An 18,659-nucleotide genomic window follows, 5' to 3' on the forward strand; every position below is an offset into this window, starting at 1 on the left:
CCCCCCCCCACACACATTCTCGGACCAAAGCCAGCATGGTTCTCAAACATGACCGTCCATAATGGCTCCTGTTTGTGAAAGTGCGTAGTCGAGGTAAATAGTCACAGACAACCCATGCCCAGCTTCAACAAAATAGCAGCACTAGCAATACTAAGCTAGCATTAGCACTGCAAACACGCAAACGTTAGCCAGGGCTACTATGTTGGTAGCCTGATTTATTTGAAATGGAGTGTTACTACTACACTAAATGTTATATGGGTTTGAAATTTTATGTTTTAAAATGAACAATCAATTACAAATAAAAAGTAGTTAAACTTACCTGGCGAGCAGAAATGTTGCTCATTCTGCGTCACTTCTGAACCCTCTCAGCTGCCTGAACTTCCTCCACCTTTAAAGATAACTCATGTGGTCGCCCTCATTTTGTTTCGATCTAGTTCCTTCTTTTAATGTTTCTGCTGTATAGTCTTATATGCCCAGTTGTTGGCAAACAAGGATGGGCTTTTTTTCCCCCCGGAGGTTGATATTCTGCCATAGTTTTAGCAAAGCTCCTGAAGCTTAAGGTAACATGTCAGCATGAGGCTGCAGGGATATGCATGGAAAATAGATTTAACACCTTGTCACCTTCTGTCTCTTATTGGTTACTTTTCCTCAGGTGCACTGGTTTCTTTAAATTTAATCAGAGGTACAAGATGGGGCCAGAGAGGGCAGATTTTTCCCCCCACAGATTATTTTACTAATGTCAGGTCACACGGATAGTTTTAACAATACTGACAAAAAAATATATATTTTTTTTAAACATTACAAGCTCTGCCTTGAAGTTGAATTTTCAGGTATCTGTACCTGAGTATTTCTTTTTCTGACCACTTAATTTGAAGATCTGAATGTGATTTCCATTTTCTATGCAGAGGTCCATAATCTCCATATTAAGGCCTGGCTTTGACTTTCATTGAGAATTACAATAACCAATAGGATCGGAAGATCACTTAAATTGTATTAAATTACAATTCAGTAGCCAACATTTGCACACTTTCACTCTGCTCGGGATAACCTTGACTGACCCAAACACTCAAAGAGAGAGAAATTACGATATTAATGAAAGTTATTACAGCTGCACGAGTGAAAGTCGCTCCATTGACACAACCCACATGTGATTTACAACTCGCTTACACTCTCCTGACATCAGTGACTGCTGGTATTTTTAAACCAATGAGCTACAGTACATACTCTGTGAAGTGCCTGAGCAGTGTCCTGGCTGGTCCACTGGTGTTACAGCCCTTTCAAATAAAGCGATCAAACTAGAGATGCCATTCTACTTATGACAAGAGAATGTGTCATCACAAGGATGTTCTTGGAGATGCAAGTGTTCAAATTCTTGATTTAACAAAAATATTTTTGACAAAAGCAAGGTTCATCGTCAGGACTGAAAATGTATTTTTTGTCTATTGCTAGTTTATGTATTGTATTTGTCAATGTAATGGCTATACATACAAATTTTAGTAAGGCTGAGTCCCAAAAAAATAACCAAATTGTTTAAGGTTTGTGAAAACTTGCATTTTTGACAATTGATTATTTAGGATGAAGCAGCTAAGAATCACAATCCTTGCTATTTTACATATACTACGGACAATGATCTCTCTAATCTAACACAAGAGGAAGGTATGAACTCTAGCTAAATACAGAATATGAAAAATACCAATAAATAAAAGCAAGGCTGTTTTTACAAAAATCATCCTCCATAGCAGACAAACAATCTTGGCACGTGTATGTACGTGTGTGTGTGGAGGCAGCATGACGTGATTGTGGCATAATGGGGGGGGGGGGGACATCTGATGCTGGAAGAATATTCTTAGTTACAACACTTAAAGTTTGCAATGCATTAATTTTTATACAGACTAAGGCCATTTGGATGCTCTGCAATTAACTCAAACATTCCTCAGCCAAATTGATAGCGTCCACTTCTGACAATTAACAAGTGGTAGCAGGTGTTCGCCACAAGTGTGTTTGGCTTGTTTCAGCTGTCACACTGCTGACTTTGATAGTGTGCTGACTTTAGAAATGAAGTCAGCTGAAGAAGTGTGCTCAAGTGGATGTGGAGTCACTGAATGCTCCCACCAGGGGAAATCAAGCGAGGGCAGACAGCATGGAAAAGCAAGGCCGAGCAGTCATGGCCAACAAGCAGAAAATACTCTCATTAATGAAATATACTGATGAAAATGGAACATCCTGATTGGTCACATGCACACACGCACAAATGATTTTTCTTGTGTGGCCACAGATGACATTGACATATCATTTGATACATCCAGGCCATCTCTGTAATGTTATAATTGATGTTCACACACACCAGGAAACTGTTTACACTCAAGTTTATTCAAAATGGAAAACCACATACTTTTACTTTCTGTATAATTAATTTCTGGTGAGTAAACATGCATCCACGCATAGAAACACACTTTCCCCAAATGACAAAAACATACAAAAATAAAATGCCTTCATCTTCAAGTGTAACCATTGGTTGTGAAGACATGATTATATAGTGATGGACTGTTGAGCGGTATTTTCGTTTGGGATATTCAAGCTGAGACCCTTTGGTCACAATTTTTTCCCCCCACAATAAACCATTTCATGGGGTTCAGAAGTTGTAAAAGGATTCAATAGTAACAATACTGTTATTTCCTGAGGGAATATTGTATTATAATTTAAGATACAAATTCCTTGTTGTTATTACTTTACATCAGCAGTGTTTCCCAACCATTGAGTCAAGGCACATAGTTTACATTTGAAAATTCTCATGGCACACTACCAAACAAAACATGTCATAGAAAGAACATATGCCGAAATAATGAGAATCTAATCTCTTTTTACTCACAAATGTACTTACTAAGTGTGAAATGTGGCCTGTTTAGTTCAACAAAGAGCTATTATTCTCTTGTATGAAAGGCAAAAAAGTGGACACACCTTTTATTATCTAGTAGACAAGCATGTAATTGTTCAGCCTGTCACTATACGGTGGATGATAGATGAATAGATGAATTTTTGGGCCAATTAAGTGATTTTATAATTTCCCACAGGAATATTAATGTGCCGCAGCACAGTGGCTGGGAGTCACTGCCCGACATGGAACTGCTAAACAGCGATAAAAAGTTCTACAAACAATACTAAGCTTATCTTCAGTATGAATACTTTGTTAATAAACACAGTTGCCTTTTAAATTAATAAGCACCATGTCGGGATGTTTTGTGCATGCATTTAGAAGGATAATGCTAAAGTATCAAGTGTGGTTCAGTGGGGAAATAATAATAAATAAAGAAAAACAAATATTTACCGTTGATATGTAACAAGAGAATGATTTAAAAGCTATAGAGAGGCCGACGTTCCTGTGCAGAGAAGGACTTGGTCACCATCACCGGGCTGTTTGCAGCAAGGGAGACCCTGAAGAACAGTTCAAACGTTCAATACCCTTCGCGCAATGACAATGTGTGTGTGTGTGTGTGTGTGTGTGTGTCTACCTTGAACCTTGCCAAGGCACACCTCCTCACACTCCTCCAAGTAGAGGAAGCGGTTGTCGTTTCCTCCGCAGCCGCTGTAGATGAAGGGCCTGCATGCCTGGACGTGGCTGTTAAAGTACCAACGCAAAGTGAAACGCACGCAGCTGCCCTCCTCCATTGGCAGGAGGCACGCTTCTGCTGGAGCTGAAGTGCATGTTGAGATGAAGAAAAAGGGAGAGAGAGCATTAAAGAGGGAGCTGAACGTAAAGTAAGCACCCCTGACCTCGGTGATAAACTGGGATCAAACCAAGTTAATTGTTAAACCTGCCGTTTTTGTGAAAAGGCCCGACCGCGAACAGCAAAAATCAGCAAATAATTGACGGCCATTGTAATTGCATAGTAAAAAAAAAAATATATATATTTTTTTTAACCCCCAAAATTCTTGAATAAGCGGGGATATACCAAAGATAAGTGTATGAAGATTTGGTTACATAACAACATTTTTTTCACTGTGTATCTGAAGCTCACTCGTAACAAAGATTTGGGCTAGCAACACAAAGAAAAAAAAAAAATTGACCAAATGATGGCTTGTAACTTGAACTCGTAGTTACAGGTACCACTGTACATGGAAAAGAAGGAAATATGAAATTCAGCACCCCTGTGCAGCTACTATAGCATCCAGTCTTCTGTAAAACTTGGAACAAGATGTTGACTTTGTGGAAAATTGAGAGAGTGCCTCTCTCGCAATTTCTGCTCATCCCAAAAGTTGTTTGATGGGTTGTGACCGTGTTCTTTCATCCAAAAGGCAGACAAAAAAATGAATTTATGCAACTTGTTCCTCATTATGTGCGTTGAGGCACAGTCGTGCTGGAACAGAAAAGGACCTTTCCCAAACTAAAAAGCTTAGAGTTAGCCAAAACTGTCCTCTTTTCAATCAATTCCCAATTTATTAATTAATTGGTTGGTGTCTTAACGCCTTTGTTTGTAATGTGTGTTTTACTTGATCAAAAAGCACCTTAAACATGACAGAGAAATTCTAACCCCACCGTTATGACTCCCCAAACAGATTACGTACCTTTGCCTTGGGCTTTTTTCAGAGACCTGACTGTTCTGGGCTTGGGTGGTTTCAGAGCTGGAGCTTTGCCACCTCTCTCCCCACCAGCTCTCAATACATTGGGTGTTTTTTTTGCTTCAACCTTAACCATTTTCTCTAACTCCTGTCGGTCAGCCTCCCCTGTGGAAACACAAATGGCAGCAGGGATCAGTGTGTGAGTGGTTACAACAACTCTGGGCATGGCTGAAAAATGCTCCCCCACAACTTCCAAAACACAATTGATCTTACGCTCATGTTCTGATCATGGTTGTGATTTATGTTTTTGGTGAACCTGAGAGGATTTTCAGATTTCAAATTAGGAATGACTGGGTTAGTGCTTGATTCAAAACATGTCAAAAATAGGGAAAAATGTTTGTCAGTTTTCAAGGCTGATGTTGATGAAAGTTTTTTTTTCTTCTTTTTTGCTTAAAACACAAATAATTTGTCTGCTTTAATGTAGGACTAAATGAAGTAGAAAATATTCACATTTGAAAGGCTTAAATTTGAAACTTTAAAAAATAAAAATGTTTCAACCCTCATTACTTCCATTCTATTTCGTGTACAGAAAGCTTTCTAGCAAAACTGATGTTTTCCTGATTTTGTTTTGTGCTGTGTTGCCATTGGACATTTAATTATCTGACTACTTATGGTTTAGTATCATTGTTTTTTTTCTCTCAGCCTAACTTTGACAATTTAGTTATTTAGAACCTTGGCTACTCTGCTGAAGAGCAGTTGAATGCGAGAGGATGATAATTTGCTCATAAAAGTCATCTCCTGAACAATTTGTCTTTCAGAAATGAAGTGCTCCAGGCCAAGTCCAATACCGTCAGTGTGATTGTCAGCAGGAGGGAAATACAGCAGCTCATCTAAGGGGTCGTCGTAGTTCTCGATGGAGTAGATGTGCTCGTAATCGGGGTCGTTGGTGTTCATCACCACGCGCAGCTCGCGGCCTGCAAGACGAGTGGCAACATGTTACACATCCAAATGACAGAAAGTGAACGTATCTGTGCACGCCTGGAAATATACCCTACTATTTCCACCAAAGAGGAGTCCAGAAATGGAGTCCTCAGTTTTCTTGGTAAGAAAACCACCAATCATTCAGTTCAACAGTGAAGGCACAGACAAACAGACACAGAGGCCAACAAGCGGGGTGACGGACAGACGGACGGACGGACGCACTCACCCTCAGCCTTCAGGGCCGCGAGTTGCTGTGGTGCCATGGGCTGGGAGCGAGTGACAGGGCCTGACGCTGAGAGAGCTACACAGGACACGGAGGAGGAAAGGAGCCACCGCAGGAGGGCAGACAGAAGGGAGAGAGGGAGGGAGTAAGCGTTTCCACATGTGGAAGAGGTAAGAGTGGCCAAGTGGGCACAATGTTAGCAAAGACAAGGACAGAAGCTAATAAAGTGAACCAACAAACCCAAAGTCACCACAAAAGTCATTCCCCCGTTCTGACACGTGAAACAGACACCAGGGGCATCCAACATAGTGACCATGACATACAATGGCTTTGCAAGCTTCATGGATCTACATTATTAACCACTCTATCACCGTGTGCGTGGCAATAAATAAATTATGGCTGAAATGATTGATTCGGGCCCATTCTCAGGACAAATGCATATTGATTAACTACCATGTTTATTGTGAGGCATGCATCTCCATGCAAGGGATATGTTTTTGCTGTGAACTAATTTTACATATTGTCTGAATTAATTATGAATGCATTTGATATTTGACAACAAAGCATCTTTCATTTTGCCAAAACGGAATATTACGGTATAATGCTGCACAGTTACACACGAAACAATAATTAAGTTAAATACCTCTGTTACAAGTCAATCAAAATGAAGCATCATATTATTAAAGAATATCTCATAGCACTTTTTTTTTTTTTACTTTTTACATATGTACTATATTATTTAACACAAGTGTGTCCACAAAGTCTCAATATAAAAGCAATTGGTGAACTATATTGATCAGACTTGGGCGATATAGTCAGTAGTTATAAAAATCGTTTTTAATCGCATTGTATTTATGTATTTCAGGCACCCTGTTAATGGAAAAAAATAAAATAAAATGGCCACACAATGTCAACCATGGTTTATTAGTATTGTATCATCTAATTACAGTATACAAGATTGGACTATCAATCGGGTTTTTTAGCACGTAATCTACCACATTTTGCTCTGCATTTTTGTGTGTGCAGAACATATTACTGTTTTATTTGCAATATGTTCTAATTAGCCTTGTGATTGGCTGACAACCAGTTCAGGGTGTAACCCCGCCTCTCGCCAGCTGGCATAGGCTCCAACTAACCTATAACCTAATGAGGATAAGTGGTAAAGAAAAAGGATGGATGGATGTAATTAAGTTGATTTACTCTCACACTAGCTGTTAAGAGTATTTGAAATCTCTACATGGGCCCAAACTGATATTTTAAGAAAGTTTCAATATTAAACTAATGTTGTGTCGTCACCAATCACTTTTTGGACCGAAAGTTGAGATGCATTTGAAGGAGTTCAGATGTGCGCACATTACACTACACCGCCTGCTATCAATGCAGAGCCTGCCACAGCATATGTGCTATATGACTCATGCTGAATCACAGCCTGTCTGTCTATCCTTCCCTATGCGGTCCAACGGCTCACTCACCTCCACATGCTGTGCGTTAGACAGATGGACAGGACGCAGGACCAGAAGATAGCAAAACAACAACAACAACAACAACAAAGAAGGTCAGTTCACAGAGTTGTGACATTGCTGTAGTTCAGTAACATTTTTTTTCTTTTCATAAGCTGGGGCAGTGAGTCATATGCGCCCATCTTAGCTGAAGTTCAATTTGGGGACAGCGCACCTATGAATTAGCAATGCAAACTGCATCCAACACTTACCACAGTGCTGACTCATCTCCGTGCGTACATACTCTCTGACCTCGGTCTCCTGAATCACAAATAAGAAAACAAGGTGTCACAAACATTTTGAGTATTATGTTAGTGTCTCCAGAATGAGCCCTGGGCTCAAGTACTGACCGTCATGCCTGGCTCTCCTCTTTCTCCCTTGGCTCCATCTGGGCCCATCTCCCCCTACAACATGGACAAGTATTAGGACGTCCACAACCCACTGAGATGCCCGCAAGCACATGAATTCATTAGACATTCAACTAAATGCAAAGTCAAAGCGAAAGGTTAATTCAGCATAAAGCCTATTCATAATTTGAAATAGAGCTGATATAATATCATGTAATTGCCTATAAACCGGATTAGAGGCACACAAATGTCGCAGACACACATGAATACTGAAGCAGGGCAGCTCACAGAAGCAGTAGATGACTGCGATAACTGCTTTTAGGTTGCAATCCCAAAAACATACAGAATGATTCATACTGTGGACAAATTTGGAGTTCAAATGAATTTATATATATATATATATATATATATATTTTTTTTTTTTTGGGGGGGGGGGGGGCGTAAAAGCCCCATGCTCAAAGTTATTTATGCATAACCAATATTAAATAGATAGCTGATTCAAATGAACTAGATAGTTGATTAGAATGGTGCAGAAGATTGTCGAGGATATGAATAATTTTCAAAAGCCATTTTGTGCCACATATCAAATAGGGCAGGGGTGTCAAACATATGGCCCGTGGGCCTGAACCGTCCCGTCAGGGTGTCCAATTGAGCCTAAAAAATATTGAATTGTCATTATTTATAGCATAAATAGATATAGATATACTGGGCCGGACCTCTTGAGATTAAATTGGGGTGAATGTGGGCCATGATCTAAAATTAATTTGACATCCCTGAAAAATAGGGTCCTTTCTTTGAAATACTGCTATAGCAGGTGGTTTATCCAGTTTGTTGGGCTTGGATTAGAAAGTCATAACTGAAGAAAACCGTAAACAGAGAAGGCGTAAACACAAACCGACTCGCCACGTTCCCCTGGGATCCCGGGAACACCACGTGGACCCACCATGGCGGGACCTGCAGGCCCTCTCTCTCCCTAATACAGAAAATGCAAAAGAACACAAAACGACGACTGTTGACACAATAGCAGTATGTATTGTAGCTCTTCAAGTCAAGCCTCCATGAAGAGCCCACATTATCCAGAAGTAATATCCATATTTCGGATCGAAAGCATAGATTCATAGCTGTGCCATACATGAATACATTAAATATACATACAGTAATGTGTTCAGACATTCTCACATTGGTCTATAGATGCCAGATTTTCTCAAGAGTTGCAAACAAATACCTGTATATAACGATAATACTAATAGCACTCTGTAGATTTAGTGAGCTACACGTTATTTCTACAGGAAGTTCAACACCATGCTACTAAAAAGAAAGAACAACTCGCTTCTCACTGTGAAAGTAAGTGCAATCATAAGAGAGATATCACTCTCCTGTCAGGAGCCTTTTTATTTATGAGCTTGATGATGAAGAGACAAGCGGGTCAAAGTCAGGGCTCGTCAAACTGTCAATCATGGCACAGCAATACACGACATGACAACACACCAAACTCACTCAAGGAGGTGTATGTGTGCCACAACAAACCCTTAAGCACAAACAAAATGGGTTACTTTCTTTTGCAAATACTGTATCATATTGCAATACATGCGGCTAGTTTTCATTCTCAATCTGATCATGCCTGTTTTGTCTAGTTTAGAAATAAAGCTGTGTCTCATCACCTTCTGTCCCTGGAGGCCTTCAGGGCCTTTCGCACCACCCGTTCCCTGGGGGCCTGTCAGTCCAGGTGCTCCATCCGGCCCTCTAGACCCAGGAGGGCCAGGGACACCGGGCGTCCCCTACATGTTTCACAGGCACACTGAATGATGTATGTCTTGTCGTTACGTTAACATAACTTTTAGGCTGGCGCGTTCACGCCTCACCCTTTCGCCTTTGTCGCCCTGTGTTCCTTTAGCGCCCTCGATCCCATCAAAGCCGCGGTCCCCCTACAAAGACAAAGACAAAGACAATGCAGTGTTACTGAACATTTAATAAAACACTTCTATACTTTATCAGATCACTGAACCCACCTTGGGACCGACTAGGCCCTCTTTTCCTGGGATCCCTGGGGCTCCAGAGGGGCCGACATCCCCCTGTAAACAAAACCACATTTGTGCCACCATCAGAGTCAATAAAACCTATGATACCTTCTTTGCTATTTGCCATACCTGATCTCCTTTTCTTCCTGGTAGGCCTGGTCGCCCATGAAATCCATTATCCCCCTGATTACACACACACACACACACAAACACATTTAAGAAAAGTAAGCAAGTTCCAACCTCTTTGACCATTGAAGTTATAAAGAAAAGACAGAGAATGTTGTTGTGGTTTTTCTTCCTCCTCTGCTCACGCCTCACCTTCTCTCCTTTGGGTCCATCGCCTCCACAAAGCCCCTTGGATCCCCGGTCGCCCTAGAAACGCACACAAGTTCATCATAGTGAGAAACACAGTGAGAGACTTTTGAGTAACAAAGGAGAGAAAAATGGACCCCAGCGGTCCATCCACAGACCATCAGTCCTTTCAACTGCCACCCAGATTAATGCACTTTCACACATATAAACACACACATACACACACACTAGCCTCTGTAGCAAGTCCCACAAAGCAAATGGACCCGACAATTGTACATGATAATAGTTATTTGAGGGGGAACTTATAGATAAAAGTGGCAAAAGAGCAGCAGGAGACTGAGCGATACAGACAATTTACAGTGAATCCCCTTACAATGGCATACAGTTATTATATCAAATTACACTTTAATGTACAGACGATACCATGCATTTCACACTATGGATGCTTTTAAAATGATACAGCGAAGGCAAGAATTGAGTGCATTTCTTGGGCTTCTTATACTTTCCTGATAACATGGAGCCCAGATTGTGCTCAGTTTCTTGTATCTGTAATTCACATTGTTCTGCTGTTTAGAAGTAACATTTCGTGTGGCCATTTTTTAGAGACGTGTCCTGGTTCCAAAATTGTTGGCACATGCGCTTCGTCTGCCACCTTGCTTTTACATCATACTTGTGTCTTTGATTTGTTGAGGTCTAACAATTCTTTTAAAACGAGAGTAGACTGAGTAGAGCGCAGATGCAGAGTTATGCACTTGCCTAAAAAAAATATTTTACTAGTTTTTAATTGAAAATATTCAATGTATGCTTTCCTGTACATTTAATTTTTTTTTATTTAGCCTTAATTGAAAAAGGTAATTAAGATGAAAAATGGCCAAGACAACGACACTGTTAAGTTACAGAGACATACAGCCATACTGTACATACTGAAAAACATGAGTAAAACTATTTAAATTAAGTACATTTTTGTCAGAATTTGATCACAATTATAAACCATAAAAATCAAACATTTACTTTTACAAAACATTTACAAAACTTTTTTAAAGCTGTTTTTTCATTTTCTGTACTATGTTTTTGTCTTTTTGCTCTTTGTTTTGAATTGCTTTTAAGCTTGTGAGGCACACTGAGTTACTTTGTGTATGAAATGTGCTATATACAGTAAATACATTTGCCTTGTCTTATCAACAAGAGTATACCAATATTTTAATCGACGTGTAGGCAAAGAGGACAATCCAACAAGCTCATACAACGAACAGTGACAGGTGACAGATTTGAAGTAGGCGAGGAACCTCAGAGCCGCATGATACACAGTATCCAGACCATGTAAACTGCTGGGGTGAACAAAGATCTGGAGCTGAGTCTGGGTGGGCTCCCTTGCTAACGCGTCGCAAAAAAAAAACCAATCAAGTTTCTTTTTTTGTTCACCATGGGAACTTCTGGTTTACAAATGAGACACTGGCACATTTTGCATTATTCAAGAGGAAATAGCAAGGAAAATCTGAAAAATGATTTGCAATGCCAACAAAAGGGGAAAACAAATCCTGTAGCTGCACTGATTCTCAACCAGATTTAATTGGTCCTTCTTGACCCAAACATGTTCTATGAAACTTTGTTTTAATCATTTGTAGATATTCTGTTCGGTAAAATGTATATTCATCATCTTCAGTCTAATCAATTTCATGCTGTTATGCAGTTATTAGTAGCATCATCCACCCCTGAAAGATGTTTTAGGTTGAAAGCACATACTGTACTCTGTAAAACTACCTTAATTCCTCTCATCCCGACGATGCCGATCTCTCCTTTGTCACCTTTGCGCCCGAGCAGTCCGTCTTTTCCTGGCAAACCCTGGGCGAAGAAACACAACACACACGCTCATCCATTGTTCTGCTCACTTGGCACAGCCAAGCCAAACATAGACAATGAAGAATTTGAAATATATTTGGATGCAAGGAAACAGACCGCTTCACCAGGCACACCGGCCTGACCTGCTTCTCCCTGCAGAGTGAAGTCACAATTACAGTAATTAGAGCAGAGAGATGATGATCTGCACCAACGACTATCTGGCTTTGCTATTAATTCCTATGCAGATTTAATTATAATGACTATTCATGCAGAGCGCCGCTGCTTGCCTTCTGTCCACCAGGACCGCGAGCACCATGGAATCCGGTGGATCCTCGTTCCCCGGGCTCTCCCCTCAGCCCCTGATGATCAATGCATTGGGGGAAAGTCAGGTGACAGATATCAAATGCAATGCGTGTCACTTTTATTGACTGAATGTGTTCACCGAGTTGAGTCGATTCTAATTTTGTTCATTTCATGAGAGAGTACAGTACGAAATGATGTTACACAAATCCAAAGTAACTTTTGAATCAACACTTAATGATTGTAAAAGAGCAGTAAGAAGAATATAATTCTCATTTATGTCTGGCCCTAACGATGTAGACTTTCAGTAGATGGCCTGTCACTTCTTAACGCATCTTCAAAATATTGAAATGAACGAATATTCTTATCTGTGAAGAATAACCAATGCAAAAAATGTTCATACGTCACAATAAAGCACATGCTGGATTTTCCACACCATTCTTATGTGTTTATTGAACAATCAATTGTGGGTGGATGAGCTGATAAATTGACAAAAATATCTTGCCGTTCTTTTGCAGCTAAAGTTGACACACTTACCTGCTCCCCTGGTGGTCCCTCTTGACCCTTTGCTCCTTTTTCTCCTTGCACACCTTTGGGCCCTCTGTCACCCTAAAATAGAAGGACGATGAAGTAGTTTACAAAGAGTTGGATTTAACAATAAGAAAACATTTTGGTCAGTGATGTGACATTGTGTGATTCACTGACTTGTTCTCCTCTGTTGCCCTTTTCTCCAGGAGGTCCCCCAATCAGCTTGGTGTCCCCCTGTGTTGGAATATATTGCAAAAAACATTAGACTTACAGTCATAACATCAAGATATCACTGATCATTTGCAACGTGTCACAAATGGACTTACACTACATTAGCACTAAGTGTATTCATAAACTCTATTAACTACGCAGCGTAAAGCTCCTGAAGCTGTCTGTCACAGTTTGTCTTATGTTCTCTTTTTTTCCCCCCAAAGTGTTTGCATTTATGCATATTGAACCACTGCGGGAGAGCGACGGGCAGACCACTGCAGTGGAGCTTATTAGATTTTAACATGCGCACACCTTCTCTCCTTTGTCCCCTTGCAGGCCAATATCTCCCTGAAAACAAACAACGACAAAAAGAGCAAAACGTAAATGGAATTTAATTCACATGAGCAGAAAGCTTATGCGATGATGCTCGCTTGATGACATGAACAAATGGGAAAAGGACTGTCATTAGTATTCACCTTCTCTCCGTGAGCACCACGCACCCCTGGTGGACCCTGATGGATGGAAATACACACACACACAATTATAAAGAGCTTCACAATGAAAATCATCATTAAGTCTGTTCTCATGACAATGGGGAGAAAAGGGCTGCTTCCAAAAGCTCGAATAGTAGCTTTTTTCATGGCAAAATATACAGTAGATATTTCATCGCAACAAGTCTTCGATCTTTCTCGATTCTGTCACAGCAGTGAGGGAGCGATTTCCTTTCTGATCCGATACTGTGTCAAATTCAAGATGGAACAGATCCCATTACCTATACGTTGTGCAAACACACCTATTGTGTCTGGTGGTAAATCGAAAAAAATAAAGCGGCATATTTCAAATCATAGCTTCATAAGGAATACAAAACATCGGAGTACGGTAGTTTATTTATGTTAAACTGAAGTATATTGGCATAACAGTCAGACACTTGCTGTTTTACATCACTGGGTGCCTCAAATTTAAATTACCAGTAAATGTTTTATTACATAAATGCAATATTAATTGCACATACCTATATTTTTAAATATTAATTGAACAGTTAAAGCAAATTAGGATGATTGTTAATATTAATAGATTTATTTTTCTTTTCTAGTCTCTATTTTACTGAGTTCACCATGGCTGTTTTAGGGCAGTTGCTCTGTATAATTTGTATATTTCATCACGTCTTGAGAAAACATTACCTAAAATCAAATTCAAGGCTATTTTGATGATTTGAGATTATCTCAGGGTTACACATTACACATGCCAAAGTGAACTCATGCAGCTATTTGTTGAAGCCTGGATGTATTTATTACTTATTTCATAACATATATACAGTATTAGCACCGTATTGTTATTATTCATGAAACAAATGATTGAAACAAAGCCCAATGCTACCCGCCCACATAAACACATGCACACACACACACACACACACACCATCTCTCACACAACACAAGTATGCACACTCAGAGGAAGTGTTACTGTTAACAATTTGCAATTTGCAGTGAGGAAACACCAGAGACTGGGTAAAAACAAATACATGAAAACAGCTAATCACTCAAGGTGCACATGGAACTCATGTCTAATGTAACGGGAAACGCCAGTGGGCCTGTTCTATCGGGTTTATAATGTTGCACAATTTGACTTATCAGTGTACATGGGTTGATAAAATGTAACTCTACTTATACCTTTTCAGGTTGTGACCTCATATATAATAGTTAACTGTGCAATTTGTCACTAACAAAGCTGTATTGCAAAGAACTACAAATCCAATAGCCCATGTGTTTCTACAATACAGAATTCAAACAACATTTAAAAAAAAAAAAAAAAAAAACACAACAACAAAAAAACATCTAATACTTCGAAGTGCCATCAAACATGATGTTTCATAAGATGTTTGTTTTTTGATTATTTGTGTTTTTCCAGTGATGGCAAAGTGTGATGATAGAACCATAAACTGGAAATATAACTTCTTTCAAAGTAGGAAAGTGGCACGCACGTCTCTTTCCTGTCGCTAAAGCAACAATACCAATAATACTGGAAACAAATAATAACAAAAGAAGAATGAAAGATACACTGCGAACTCCCAAGTGAGCTGTATGTAGTCTGTATGTGAAGCGACTCACCTTGAAAGCTCTAATTTACCTAATTTTTTAATGTCTGTCATCAAAATAAAGGCTCACTATTTATTGTTGGTAGGTTATACAATTATCATTTGTATGACAGCTAGGAATTCAAATGTTACTTAAAACATTGCTTGCACAATGCTTCATGATGGTGACAGTTTCACAATATGGATACAGTAAATCAAATTTCCAGTGACACTGGATCAGCGTCCTTGGATTCTATTCAACCTTACATGTTCCAATGTGCTGTATTCCTACATTAAACATCTTAGGAATCCCTGCACTTGCTCTGGGAATTACCAGTAATGACATAATAGAAACAACTAATGTACTCACCGTGAGCCCCCTCTCTCCAGCCAAGCCCGGGCGACCTTCTTCACCCTAAAACATGACCAAAAAATGAGGATCCTCAAACACATCATTGTGTATGAATGTGAGGCAGTTTTTCATGTGGATGGCAGAGATCTTACTCTGGTTCCTGGTTCTCCCCTCTCTCCTCTTGGCCCTGTCACGCCAAGTCCATTTTCACCCTGGTTAAATAGATAATATGGATGTTCTTATAAACCTCATTGGTATAGACAGTACTTACAGTATGTTGGATAATTGTTACCTTGTCTCCTTTGGCCCCGTCTACAGCAGAAGAACCCTGAAAAACAATTTTTTTTTTAAGGCTGAACTTTTTCTTTCTTTCTAGTTAAGTCCAACTAAAATGTGATCTAAACTCACAGCTTGTCCAGGAGGTCCAACAGGACCAGGAGGTCCGGTATTTCCCACCCGGCCCAGAAATCCTTGGAGACCCTTAAAATGAAAATTTGTCAGTTTACAGTGATAATAAAGTCATAAAAAAATGTAAAATACACAATCTTGTGTAACACTCTACTAACCCTCTCTCCCGGTGGCCCAGGACGTCCTGGTTCCCCATTTTCTCCTCTCAGACCAGGAGGCCCACTATGCCCGGACTTCCCCTGCAGCCCCGGAAGACCAGCTGGACCAGGAAGACCTTGATCTCCCTTACAGTTAACAGACAGTGGCAGTGTTGCGGAATGCTTCTGAAAACCAAATGGCTGGTGTTTCTAGTACCAATAGTGTATGTTCCATGTTTTTACTCACCTTTAAACCCTGCGGTCCAACGTTACCTGCAGGACCTAACATTCCGATGCCCCTTTCTCCCTGCAGGACAAATGTCTCACGATTTCCACCCGGACAACACGGATTTTTGAGGAAAAAAATAAAAAATAACACACCTTATCTCCTTTTAGCCCAGGTGGACCTTGCTTCCCCTGAGTGACAAGCAAAATCAAATATATGGACTTGAGTAGCACTATCAAGGATTCCAGTAAAACAAATGGAAAAAGAAAGCTGCAAATAAATAACTTATCATATTTGTTGTCATCTGGGAATATTTTTTACTGTTACAAATCATGCTTTAGTAGCAAGACAGGAGCATTCTTTTCATCGTACGGTGGTGTCATGAGATAAGAGATGAATTTGTTCCCTGGCCCTGCTTGTAACTCAAAACACTCATACCTCAAATGATATTTCTCCATTGAAATCAATGGAAATGCCATTAATCTGTTCCAGCGTTCCCAGAAAAATCCAACAAAATGTTGGCACTTTTTTTTTTCTTTTTTTTTACAATAAAATTAGTATTCTATGATATTGTATATTGGTAGGGCGCAGGACGCCGGCCTCGCACAACCTTGTGATAATTGTAGCTGGTTGCTAAGCGACCAAACAGGACGGCCCTGTGCATTTTCCCCTTTGTCTTGACGGAAAGTAGACTGCAACTCTGCATTATTGATTTGTCGCCTTTACAACGAATAGCCCAGGGTTAACTTTTACTGAAGAGGATGAGGAGGAGGTTGAAGAGACGACAAGCGGCAGCAAGAAAAATATTCTGATTGTAAATGTACGGCAGGACCTCGGCTAGGTCAGGCTCTTCTGTGAGCCCCAGCTATATGGAGACCACTTTGAAGTATAGTTCAGGTTTCTCCAAGTTTCTCTGTGCTTTTTTCACTGTAGCCTACAACACTGCCAAAATATCATGAGCTTTTCACTTTGCAACCCGTCCTATTGGATGCACTGTCTGACGTCGTGGCGGCACTGCACCCAAATGGAACATTTTTCAAAATCCCGCCCCCTGTGCCAACAAGCGGCACGACAGGGAGTTCCGTCGGTGCACCGCGGCAGCACATACATAATGAATGGGTTCATCGACAGCACATTGCACTTTGCTATGTGCAGTGTAAAAAGGCCCTTACAGTATGTGACCGCGCGATCAGTTGTTTTGCCACAGTTCTCTAGGGAAGCAGTCCCCTTTCTTCTTTGCAACACAAACAGGTTTCACGTAAACATACAGTATTTTGAAGGACCATCATAACCGGGACACCCCGGAGACCGCCGGCTTGTTGACGGCCCGTCCACGCTCAGCCACCGTCCGTCCCTGCCTCGCAAGTGACGCCGTTTGTAGGGGAGTTTCTCCTGTGGCACATGATCACTGCTAAGCTCAACTGAACTGAGAAAATAATTAATCCGTTCCTGAAGTGATTCCATTCAGTATGTTCACTCAAAAGATCCCTTTGTCTGATCGAGTTGTTCGCGAAGGACACTACTCAAGCCCCGTCTACTGCTTTGCCCCCCCCCCCCCTTCGCAAGTCAAAGCACAAAAAAATAAAAAATAAAAATCAGCCGAACAATGGTTCGTATCTCGGAAAACTGGTAAGTTAGGTTACTCATAGTAGAAACAAACAACAAACGTGTGGAAAACAAGAAGGACAATAGACACTCACGTTTTCTCCCGTCGATCCCGCTTCACCAACCTCGCCCTAATGATGACAACAGATCCTGCTGTTATGCCAGTGAACAATGTCACTTATAAGATACCCTGCATACGATCCCACTCACTCGTTCGCCCCTGATGCCAGCAACACCTCTGTCTCCCCGGCCACCCTAAAAGACACCAGTAACCAGTTTAGAAAAGGGCATTTGTTCACGGTGCCCTCACTCTCTGGCAAAGACGAGGTGCTCACGCTCACCTTTTCACCAGGTAGGCCTCGCTCACCTGGAATTCCTGGCAAAGTTTGTCCTGGAACACCCTGAATTGCAAGAAAGAGTTACATTTTTGACAGACTCTAACCTATTCATTTAATGTTTTACAAATCCAAATCAATGGACAGAAGGGTTGGGCATCGTTTTAATTTGAGCAATTTCGGTCCCGATTACGGTTCCTCATTTAGATTCCGGTTCCAAACGATTCTCGATTCCGATTCTTTTAGGGGGCTGGGTCAAAAACGTTTGCATGGTTTAAATAAAGGGCGTTCAAATTGTGAACATCCATTTTCTTAGCAGCCCACAGCATGGACTAAAATGAATATTTGACTCAGGGTTCTTTATAACCAGTATCAATATCAAACCTATGAACTAAAAGGCAATGTGTGTGGAACTAACCCAATTGACTTAATATTCATTAAATTATGTTTCAGCTAAAAGTTAAATATAGCATTGTTTAAATAGTTATTTGGGACTGTTTTACCACGTCAAATGTTTTTTTTACGTGCAAGTTTTAACTTGACTTCCTGTTTTCAGCCTGTAGCCTTTTATTTTGAAGGGTACGTACATTTGAAAACGAAATTAATGGAACCAAACGCCAAATGTTGATTCCTTTTTCCCTACCCACCGATGAGACACAAGGTTAGTGTTTGTGATACTGTGAAACGTTTACGTGAATTTTGTCCTAA

General features: G+C 40.4%; 1 protein-coding gene across 1 annotated transcript in view; it reads right to left on the reverse strand.

Annotated features, from left to right (window-relative positions):
* Window positions 1-2,349: 2,349 nt before the first annotated feature.
* col7a1 (collagen, type VII, alpha 1) overlaps window positions 2,350-18,659 on the reverse strand; it is a 65,151-nt gene continuing 48,841 nt past the window's right edge. The window contains exons 90-119 of the mRNA XM_061784845.1: window positions 17,958-18,017; window positions 17,827-17,871; window positions 17,712-17,747; window positions 16,167-16,202; window positions 16,033-16,092; window positions 15,807-15,932; window positions 15,649-15,720; window positions 15,533-15,568; window positions 15,393-15,452; window positions 15,259-15,303; window positions 13,291-13,326; window positions 13,127-13,162; window positions 12,782-12,838; window positions 12,614-12,685; window positions 12,064-12,135; window positions 11,894-11,929; window positions 11,699-11,779; window positions 9,944-9,997; window positions 9,755-9,808; window positions 9,617-9,679; window positions 9,470-9,532; window positions 9,269-9,385; window positions 8,503-8,580; window positions 7,611-7,664; window positions 7,473-7,521; window positions 5,765-5,956; window positions 5,406-5,531; window positions 4,564-4,722; window positions 3,510-3,692; window positions 2,350-3,432 (exon numbers count right to left, since the gene is read on the reverse strand). Of these exons, the coding sequence (XP_061640829.1) occupies window positions 3,404-3,432; window positions 3,510-3,692; window positions 4,564-4,722; window positions 5,406-5,531; window positions 5,765-5,956; window positions 7,473-7,521; window positions 7,611-7,664; window positions 8,503-8,580; window positions 9,269-9,385; window positions 9,470-9,532; window positions 9,617-9,679; window positions 9,755-9,808; window positions 9,944-9,997; window positions 11,699-11,779; window positions 11,894-11,929; window positions 12,064-12,135; window positions 12,614-12,685; window positions 12,782-12,838; window positions 13,127-13,162; window positions 13,291-13,326; window positions 15,259-15,303; window positions 15,393-15,452; window positions 15,533-15,568; window positions 15,649-15,720; window positions 15,807-15,932; window positions 16,033-16,092; window positions 16,167-16,202; window positions 17,712-17,747; window positions 17,827-17,871; window positions 17,958-18,017 (2,187 nt within the window). The 3' untranslated portion in view covers window positions 2,350-3,403. The remainder of the gene's footprint in view (window positions 3,433-3,509; window positions 3,693-4,563; window positions 4,723-5,405; window positions 5,532-5,764; window positions 5,957-7,472; window positions 7,522-7,610; window positions 7,665-8,502; window positions 8,581-9,268; window positions 9,386-9,469; window positions 9,533-9,616; window positions 9,680-9,754; window positions 9,809-9,943; window positions 9,998-11,698; window positions 11,780-11,893; window positions 11,930-12,063; window positions 12,136-12,613; window positions 12,686-12,781; window positions 12,839-13,126; window positions 13,163-13,290; window positions 13,327-15,258; window positions 15,304-15,392; window positions 15,453-15,532; window positions 15,569-15,648; window positions 15,721-15,806; window positions 15,933-16,032; window positions 16,093-16,166; window positions 16,203-17,711; window positions 17,748-17,826; window positions 17,872-17,957; window positions 18,018-18,659) is intronic.

This window comes from Phyllopteryx taeniolatus, chromosome 9 (genome assembly GCF_024500385.1).
Source record: "Phyllopteryx taeniolatus isolate TA_2022b chromosome 9, UOR_Ptae_1.2, whole genome shotgun sequence".
NCBI lineage: Eukaryota > Metazoa > Chordata > Actinopteri > Syngnathiformes > Syngnathidae > Phyllopteryx > Phyllopteryx taeniolatus.